This window comes from Pleuronectes platessa, chromosome 7, assembly GCF_947347685.1.
Source record: "Pleuronectes platessa chromosome 7, fPlePla1.1, whole genome shotgun sequence".
NCBI classification, from domain to species: Eukaryota; Metazoa; Chordata; class Actinopteri; order Pleuronectiformes; family Pleuronectidae; genus Pleuronectes; species Pleuronectes platessa.
In genome coordinates, this window is record NC_070632.1 from 4,738,846 (window position 1) to 4,748,674 (window position 9,829).

At 41.3% G+C, this 9,829-nt stretch overlaps 1 protein-coding gene across 8 annotated transcripts in view; it reads right to left on the reverse strand.

Moving 5' to 3' along the window:
• Window positions 1-386: 386 nt before the first annotated feature.
• The window catches only part of cbfb (core-binding factor subunit beta), a 26,586-nt gene continuing 17,143 nt past the window's right edge, over window positions 387-9,829 (reverse strand). For 4 of the 8 annotated variants that reach the window (XM_053427613.1, XM_053427612.1, XM_053427611.1 and 1 more), the window contains 3 exons: window positions 8,522-8,638; window positions 7,998-8,093; window positions 387-722 (listed from right to left, as the gene is read on the reverse strand). In XM_053427613.1, coding sequence (XP_053283588.1) covers window positions 651-722; window positions 7,998-8,093; window positions 8,522-8,638 — 285 coding nt within the window. In that variant the 3' untranslated portion in view covers window positions 387-650. Of the gene's footprint in view, window positions 723-6,728; window positions 6,799-7,997; window positions 8,094-8,521; window positions 8,639-9,829 lie in introns of all 8 variants that reach the window. The other 4 variants (XM_053427616.1, XM_053427618.1, XM_053427617.1 and 1 more) reach the window with 3 other exon arrangements.

Consider the following 9,829-nt stretch of genomic DNA (forward strand, 5'->3'; position numbering starts at 1 on the left):
GTGAGGTGTTGCACAACGCTGAGTGTTTTGTTGTCAGTCAACACTTCACTTTTGATACATGCTCGACTCGTAATCCTGACCAACAAGCCCTGATCGTGACCCTGAGCCAAATCAAGCCTCCTCCTCTCCTCCACCTCCTCCTGTTAATGACCCCCTCGAAATTCCTCTGCCTCTATTCTCAACCGCTCGTATTAATAGAAAATATACCTTTGGTAATCCAAACCCCCCCCCCCTTAAATATTTTTAGACCTGGACCAAAAACATCTGAACTTTCTCTTCTGTATCTGAAACTCTCGTCTAACTGGAGAAACTACTCCGACTCTGGATGTGTCAACAATACGCTCATGTTCCTTCCTTTGTATTAAAATTTGTACTTTTTGTCCAGGTCTGTCGTTGCCTTTTAATCCGTCTTGTCTGTGGCTTTCATTCACTTTCAATTCAAATCAATTCAGGAAGTTTGTTTACCCTCTACATTCAAATATTCAAAATAATCTTGGCATTGGAAAAAAAGTCCTTTTCTAGAATAACGATGAGCAATTGGTCTAAAGCTTTTCTTTTCTATTGATTGTGTTGAAAGTGAACAGATTGCCAGCACCCGGTTTCCTCCTCTTCCTCTTTCCACTCCTTCCTCATCGCCACCCTCCTCCTCCTCAGCGCATCTTGTGCTCCACGTCAGCGTTGGCCATGTTTGAGCCAGGGCTGTGGTCCTGCTGTCGTCTGGACTGGGGAGAGAGAGAGATGGATGTATAGGAGGAGGAGAGAGGAGAGAGGAGAGAGGAGAGAGGAGAGAGGAGAGAGGAGAGAGGAGAGAGGAGGTAGAGGGTGATATAAGACAGATGACAGGGAAGGAAAGAGGATATAAGAAAGGGAGGAGAGAGAAAAATACAATAAATTAAGTACAAATTTTAGATAATAATAATTTTAAAGATACATTTGGTCTTTCAAATATAAAAATATACACATTTACACAGATTTTCCTGACTAGTATTTTCTCAATGATCAATGATATGCAAGTTACTACTTTTTCAAATAAAGATGATTTGATTGGAGTTACTGAAATTCATACAGGCTCACTGCGAAATAGACAAATTATGTTTATATCTGAAAAATGCACATTAAACAACAACAGATCTATCATCTGTGGCACCTGCTGAATCTCTGTCTCACTTTCAAAACAGTGCCACTGACTTAACGCTTCATTTGACGACTCATATAAATAGACACGTCTGTTTTGTGTTTTTATCACCTCCACCAAGGAGGCTGTGTTTTCACCAGCGTTTGTTTGTTTGTCTGTTATTTAGCAGCATTACGGAAAAACTACATGAGAGACACGGTGGAAGGATGTTGTATGGTTCAGGGAAGAATCCGTTAAATATGGTTGTGGGTCTGGATCAGAGGGCAGAACCCTGACTTCCCATAACATTGCTAATATGGACTGGTTTAAACATATATTTTTTTATGTTTAAACCAGTTTCCCAGGGAATAACAGATGGATCTTGATCTACCACATTTATGGAACTGATATCTATGAATTTGTGAAATGTGGAGCAGCTTGATTGAATTTAACTGGACTGTTGGGCCTTGGTGGAGGTGTGCGCTCTACTAAGTGTTAGCCTAGTTGTTCCTATCGTTCATAAATGGGGTCGCTGAGGCCAGTTTGACCTCTGAAGAGTTTGAACAGAACACAACTAGAACCCAAAATTAGGAATAACACAAAATAGTTTGGTTCCTGGGTTTCAAAAAGCTCAGGCTCTCGTGAGGCTACAGAAACACAGAGGATGCGGTTCCTCAAAACCGACACTAGAGGGAGCCAGAGCGCTTTTACTGTCGGGTACGTGCGACTGTTTACACTCTTTAACTGGTGCTGGTATTTTCGTCAAGGTAGCTGGCAGACAGACAGGCAGACATATAAACTGGCAGACATGCAGGCTGTCTGACTGACACACACACAGACACACATATGCACACGAACATACACATTAGGTCATCATTAGAGTCCATCAGCATGACAGGACTTTAAATATATTTCATGACTGGGTATAGTGTGCGTGTATTTGTGTGAGCTGCTGTAAAAAATACTTGTGGTTATGTGTTTACACTTAAGTGATAGCTGGGAGAATTTAGCAGATGGGGGGGTAAGGGGGTGAGAACCGGGGGGGAGGTGAGAGAGTGTGGGCAGAGGTGAAGCGGGGAGCAGAGCAGACAGAAATGCAGACAGAGATAGTAAAGGGGTTGCTTAGTTCAACTGGAATGCAGTTTGTGTCATCTCAATGACTCACCGTAATAGCAACGTACACACAGTCACATGCACACAAACAAACACACACACACATACAGTATGTCATGCTACCATTTTGACTCCTCACAGCCAGACTGACTCCAGTTTGTGTCTGTCTCCTCTGGAAAGCTTTCTGTAGCTTCATCAAAACTGCTGCCATCAAATATTCATGTGTGGTTCAATTAGAGCGACTGGATTCTGGATGAAAGTGGCGTCACCATGAATTTCCTCAGTGCAGCACCATCTGTGGTCCCCCCCTCTGCCCCTGTGCTCATACTGGAGGATTCTGCAGCACATTTCAGAGCCGGGACAGGAAGAAAGAAGCTCCATGCGACTATTTTAGCGTAAATATTAGCTTCAAGATAAGTTTGAGTGTCTAATGACTTGGAATAGGGAGGATGGTGCCGCTTCCTTCACCCTGAATGTCTGTTCCATGTTACTTTGGAGAGTTGGTACGATCTCCTGTGAGAAGTGAGGAGCTGACTTAAAAAAAAGTTACAAAGTCGTAGAATTCATTAAAAACCTGCATTTTCCCCTCAATATTCAGCAGGAAACCTTTAAAATGTGAAGAATTCAAAACGGAATTTGGTGGGTTCTGGTCCAGGGGAACATGGGTAATATCGAGTGTTCAGTTGTGTTTCAACTGCAGAGGGCGCTCTCGCTCAGTAAAAGTGACATAGTGTTGGTTTAAAGAGCCACATAGTAACCTCAGGAGTGTTGGAGATGAAAAACTAAAAGGAAGTTGACAGAAATCTCCGAATGAATGATAACGCTGGTACGAGCACGTAAATAGGAAACTGTTTACAAACAAGTTCAACAACACACTGAAGCCAATTTGTTGTGGGAAAGTGTGATCACTTCCAGACAAAATAATTCTACTGGTACTGAATCTTTAAAAATGCAGTTACTGAATGTATCTGATATATTAAAGAATTATAAAATAATGTACATCTGGTAGGATTTAGCTGTTCTCCATTTTCCAACAGGTCCGAATTTTGCAATTTGAATTTTATATTCATTTTTATATCTTAACAACCTTATCAGCATCAGAACTTTTTTTTAAATCTCCTGTTGGAACCAATAACATTAACATGTGATAATTACGTGATTAGCTTCCCCCGCGTTTGACAAGTTAAACTGACTGCTGGGAAAAAAGGACTCTTTAGTTTCACTTCACGGTTTCCTCTCTGATCTGCTGCCAGAAGATTCACAACTTCACTCGCTCGTGTTAGCAAACACTCATTTATCAGTTCACATTTAATCGTCTCAACTAAATGCAATTTTGAGACGGACGAGACAGAATCCAAGCTGTGCAATAAATTCTGCAGAAATGAAGGGAGTGGTCTTTGCTAATCATAAGGGAAGAGGAGCTTTCTGTATTGATCCGCACACAGATGGAAGCTTGCAGGGCCACTATAGGGCTCCTCACCACAATTCAATACTGGAGAAGTGTGTGTGTGTGTCTGTGTAATGTGTGTGTGTGTGTGTGTGTGTGTGTGTGTGTGTGTGTGTGTGTGTGTGTGTGTGTGTGTGTGTGTGTGTCATGTAGACCAGATTTGCTTTATCTGCGATTTTGTGCTCATATGTGCCTGTAGAGTATCTGAATGTGTCTGTGACTGTGTGTGTGTGTGTGTGTGTGTGTGTGTGTGTGTGTGTGTGTGTGTGTGTGTATGTGTCTGTGTGTGTGTGTAAGTCAAAGCGGGGGTCTGATTGCGATCAATACTAATGATATATTAATGCTTTCAGTGCCAGCTCATCATTCACCACCAAATCTCTTACTGCGGAGCACTTGGGAGTCGGTGTGTGTGTTTGTGTGTGTGTGTGTGTGTGTGTGTGTGTGTGTGTGTGTGTGTGTGTGTGTGTGTGTGAGAGAGTTAAAAGCCACATTTCTTCTTGATCTATTGCTTTTCCATCCATCACTCTGACAGGTGCCTTCTGACCTTCAGTGACTGGAATATCTGCTGCTTTTGGATGTTTTTTTTTTTTATATGCATCAATGACAAGGCTCCATGACTCGAGAGGGAAACGTCTTTTTTATATTCATTCAGCAGCCACATGGGGAAAAAAGTTTAATTATAAAGAAACCTACACGACCCAAGAGTGACATCACCAAAAAAAACATCCAGCTCCCGACCATGCAAACTGAAAGAATGCCTCCATCAGGTCTCATCTTCAACTTTGAGCTACGTCAGTGTCAGAGTTCACTTCTCTGTCCACCGTCATGTTTGTGTAGACGCCTCACAACACCAGCATCTCTCTCACACCTCACTTCTTTGGTTCACTTTGCATTCTGGCCCATTTCTAATACTTCTCTGATTAAGTCCTGTAAGTGGACTAGTGATCATTTTTGCATGCACTTCAGCCTTTGGCACATTTTGAATGCAACCCTCATTATTTCCTAGAAAGCTGACTCAAACCTGCCGAGTCCCGGGTGAATGAACAGGACGAGTGGGTCGACGTGTGGATCACTACACAAAGAGGGAGGGAGTGTGGCTTCTGTTACTGCAGGACGCCATTATACAGCCCTTTAACTTTATATAGATAACGGTTGTTGGCTGATATATGTAAATCTTCGGGGGTCGACACAGATGTTTTGTTGGGTAAAGATGTCGGCTTGAAAATGTTCAATTTGAATATGAGACTCCACAAGCCATATATCAGATAAATAGACTATACTAAAATGTTTGTCTCTGCTATTTTCTGTCACTCACTGTTGCTGTGTGCTGCCTCCCTGCGTGTCTTCTTCACAAACTGATTATTAACTTAAATTTATTTACAACAGCTCACATGTGACACATTTAAAACTGTCGAGTAGGATAACAACTGTACATGATGTGACAAAGGCGACACAGGTTCGGTTGTGAGTTGTGACTTCTCTCTGTTCCCTGCTCCTCTGAACTATGGAGAGATAAATAGATGGATGATGAGAGTCAGAGAGAAAGAGAGGCAGGAGGAGAGCTGGAGTTCAGACCACAGAAATGCTGAGGCTGAATCTGAGCAGTAATTTAGTGGAGACCCAGAGAAGATTCCACTTATGAGACAGATATCACAATAACACGTCAAACTATCTGCAAAAGAACGGGAATGTTTCTGTTGATTATTTTGTTTTTCAAAAATACAAACTTCATCTATGTTCTTCCATATTCAACATGAATCTATTTATCCACTACTTTCCATCTGTTGCCTCTGTGGAAGTGACTGGGTCACATTGAAGACAACAGAATGAACACAGATAAAAAACCAGCTTCTCAAGTCTGAAAATACTACGTCACTGTTTATTTCTGGGATCAAATATACAACAAGTTCACAGCCTCTGTTTTATTAAGGTCAGACAACAGCCTGGAAGGGAAAAGATTGAATATGGATTTTAATCAAGAACATCTGGCTCTGATGATTCCAACAAAACTATTTTCAACTCATGGGAAGTCATAACTCGAAGAAATTAATCTGTCATAACTCAAAACTCTAAAAAGCAAAAGACTCTTAATGACTTTCTAGACCTTGAATACATCTGTTCTCCAGACTGTAGCCAAACATACTTTAAAAGCCTTTTAAGTAGTAATTCCTTAACAAAACATTTAAATAAAAATCACTATAACAATGTTCGTGGATTTTAAAAGTGATATCGCTCAACTAATAGTGCTTTTGTTTCGGTGAGGTCTCAAAGCATCGAGCAGAGACTCTCAGTGCTGCTGAACCTGTTCTGGTCCCTCGACATTCATGTGAACTTAATGACGGCCATCATTCTTCTACTGTACATGATCTCACTGCAGCAAACCAGTGAAGAAAGTTGAGATATTGTTCAATGATCACACACATGCTCAGAAGTAGTTAATTATGAGTTAGTGATGTTTTTTTAAGAAGATGGCGGTGGTGGCACTTCTATCGATTCAGCAGGAGACACAAGGTTTTCTTTCTTTTATCCTTTTTGGCTCCGAGAGCCTCGGGGAGGAAACATGAGATCAGTCAGATGAAAGTCGACCTTCAAAAAAAATGCCTCTTTCTTTTTTCTTTCCCTTCTTCCCCTCTTTTCTCTTCGTGTGCTGCCTTTCTTTCCCTCTCTAATTTCAGCAGGGCCATGTGCTGCAAAGCTGTGGTAGGTCTTGACGTGTGTGTGTGTGTGTTTGTGTGTGCGTGAGTGTAATTGTGCAAACTCTTTTTGATTCTGAGTGGATATTATAGTCATTGAATACATTAGAAAAGCATGCACGTTCACAAACACACACAAACACACTAACAAAGACCCACACAGGCTCGGTAACAGAAACATGCATGTGAAAATGCTTGTTGTCACAGAAAGAAAATAATAAACACAAGAATACACATATATACTAATCAAGCAGGTGGACACACACACACACACACACACACCCACCCACACACACACACACACACAGGGGGGTTTAGTGCATGACAGTGTGACAGATGAGGAGAAATGAAGGAAACAGACCCTGTTCTTTTCTGCTGGCTGTCTGTCTGTCTGTGTGTCATCAGTCCCAGATTTTAGAAACCACAGGGTCCTAAAAAAATAAACAGTTTGGGGTTCATTGGTTGGGCGTCGTCTCGGGAAGGAGACCCCCGATCTCCCAGAAGCCTCGCTGGGAAGGTGGGTTCGTCTCGAGTATTGAAATGCACGTGGGACAGTTATAAATTTCAAAACGTATAAGACACTGCAAACAGTATGACTATTAAAATGATAATTTGCAAACATGCAATTTAAAAAGAGAAATGGGAACAAATTCCTTATCTGAACAATCATTATGTTATTTTTCCACTTAAATCTGGTACAAAGTCAGGGAACTTTCCCCCGGAGGCTTTTGTGGACACCTGACAAAAAAACTGAACCAGTCATTCACTAGCTCATTATTATGAAATCAAATCACTTATCAAATTAGATTTATCATCAAACTGATCATGCACTAAACCTAACAATTCAAGCCGTAGACAACTGTGTAATTACTGAAACACACAACCACACATCACACAACTCTCAGCGCTAAGGAAAGAAGATCAAACTGAAAATTTGACTCTGTGGTTTGAATAAAACACTGTTCAGTCTTCTTTAAATATATAATATTTACCATTATATGATATAATACATATTATAAAAAAGTGATCACTATTCAGTGTCTTAGAGCATCTGCAAAAAATGTCCAGTATCTAAAGGCTAAATTTCACATTTTACTTTCTAAAGAGACAATTTTCTAATTGTCTGCAAGTTACAAACTGAATATATGTGACGCCACGTTTCTCTATTTCACATTTAATCAGAGAATAATACATTTCCAGTTTTGTAAATCAAGACTTGCAAAGCCAACCTGCAAACCTTAAATTCCCTTTGCTCACGGTTGTCTGTCAAGATTCAGACAAAGACATTTGTGACAAGAACAACTTTACATGTGTACATTTAAATAGAAAATTAACTGAACTGTCAAATGTCCTGGAAATGTGAAATAATGCATTAATTATTCATTCATTTCGCAGAACGTGTGTTTAGAGTAAAATACTGAATCTTCACTGCTGGGTGTGGTCACAGAGTACAGTACAGATTATTGACAGCTACCCTCCTTTTGTTTTTATATATATTTTTTCCATCTGACTTGTGGAATTCTGTTCGTCAGGTTCACGGTCGATATTTTTTTAAATGAAGTTTGAGGTTGGCTTTGCAGGTTCATGATAAGGAGGCAGATCCTTCCAGTTTCAGCCCCGGCCCTCTCACCTCCAGATCCTCTCTGTGCGATCGGTCTCTGTCTTCAAAGTCTCTGGTTCTGCGTCGGGTCTCTTCAAAAGCTGCCTGAGCCAAAGCGTCCTCCTGCTGCACACACACACACACACACACACAAACACACACACACACACACACACACACACACACACACACACACACACACACACACACACACACACACACACACACACACACACACACACACACAAACAGAGGCAAAGAGTGTGTTTATTTTTCCATGATGAAGAAAGTCCCAAAGATACAAGCTCTGGGGCGAAAAGATGTTCAATTTATTTCACATCTTTTTGATTATTAAATTGGTGTTTGTGTTCTTGCTCGATTAGATGATGTGAAACTACAATGCGGCTGTTTGTGATATTTAAAACCACAAATGTATTTTTGTTACGCTCGGGAAAGAACCGAGATATTAAGAGGAAACCGAGGTGAAAGGATGACGTGGAGCATTTTGTTTGATCTCTGAATGAAATGTGAGACAAAGTGATGTAAGGTGTTACCTGTGCCCGCTCATCATCATACTCCAGGTATCCCATCCCATCCAGCCTCTGCAGGTCGATCCAGCCTCTCCACATCACACACACCCCATTCAAGATCATAGGGGCTTTTAAATAGACCTGCAGAGAGAGAGAGAGAGAGAGAGAGAGAGATTAATAAATAAAGATAAAAGCCATTTGTACATCCCTGCAGTGCTGTACTTTACTGTCAGTGCTGCAACACATTTAAATGTGTCCTTTGCAGAGACTGTGATATTTCATAAATTTTTTATGACGTCAAATGACTAATTAAAAAGTTACATTGCAAATGAACACTTGAACAAACATCAGTGCAATAGGAACTATCTAAATTGACAGAGACCGTCTGTGAGATTTGTATTTTGCTCCACGTTCCATCCACTAGCATGGAGGAGGCAGGGATTAATGGCCTGTACCGCTGCCAGCCAGTAGGTGGTGCCCAAGACATGTTGGCTTCACTTTTAGAGAACAGTCTATGATCCTGTGTGAGACTCAAGATTTGCTGTATTGACTTTAAATTTAGTTGCTGGGTTGGTTTGTTTGGTATCTTCTTTTTTGAGTCATATTTGACTTGTTAAGAATCACACTGGGACTCGCTCTCTGACCCTGGGAGGAAAACACTGGCCGTCCATAGATCGTACGTTCGCCTCAAGCAGGAGCAGCAGCTTCATATGATGCAAAATGATGAGAGACTCTCGGCTCTTCCTCCAGAATAATACCGAGCTCTGTGTCTCCCTCCTCCCCCCCCCCCCCCCCCCCCAGCCTCCCCATTCGCTGTGACTGCTGAGAATGAGGAAAACCACCAACTACGTCAGAACCTCGCCCGGCACAATCGATTGCTGGAGTGAAAATGTGAGTGTGTGTTTGTGTGTTGGACTGAGTGGAGGCAAAGTGATCACAACTAAACATCATGTGCTTCAGACCCATTTACTTCTTGTATGTGTGCCTTCGTTTGTATAGCCAGTGCTCAGGGTCTGATACGGTGGTGGAATTATTTATTAAGAATGTGACAAATATCTTCTTATCCTAAAATAATGGTCTCATCATTCCCATTTTTCGAATTTAACGTGTTTATTGTTCAGTTCTCGTCTCACTTTGGTTAAATATGACAACAACAAGAAGAGGACGGCATCACTATCGGTCAGAGGCCGTGTTTGTCGTCTTTGACCTTGTGTGTCGTCTATGTTTTGTCTTGTGTGTCAGAGGCAACAGGGAGAAAAAGATTCTCACTTCTATTCTGTGAGCAACGTTCTCCTCCAGGAGCACAAAGAGCAGCTCAGTCAGACAGAAGGA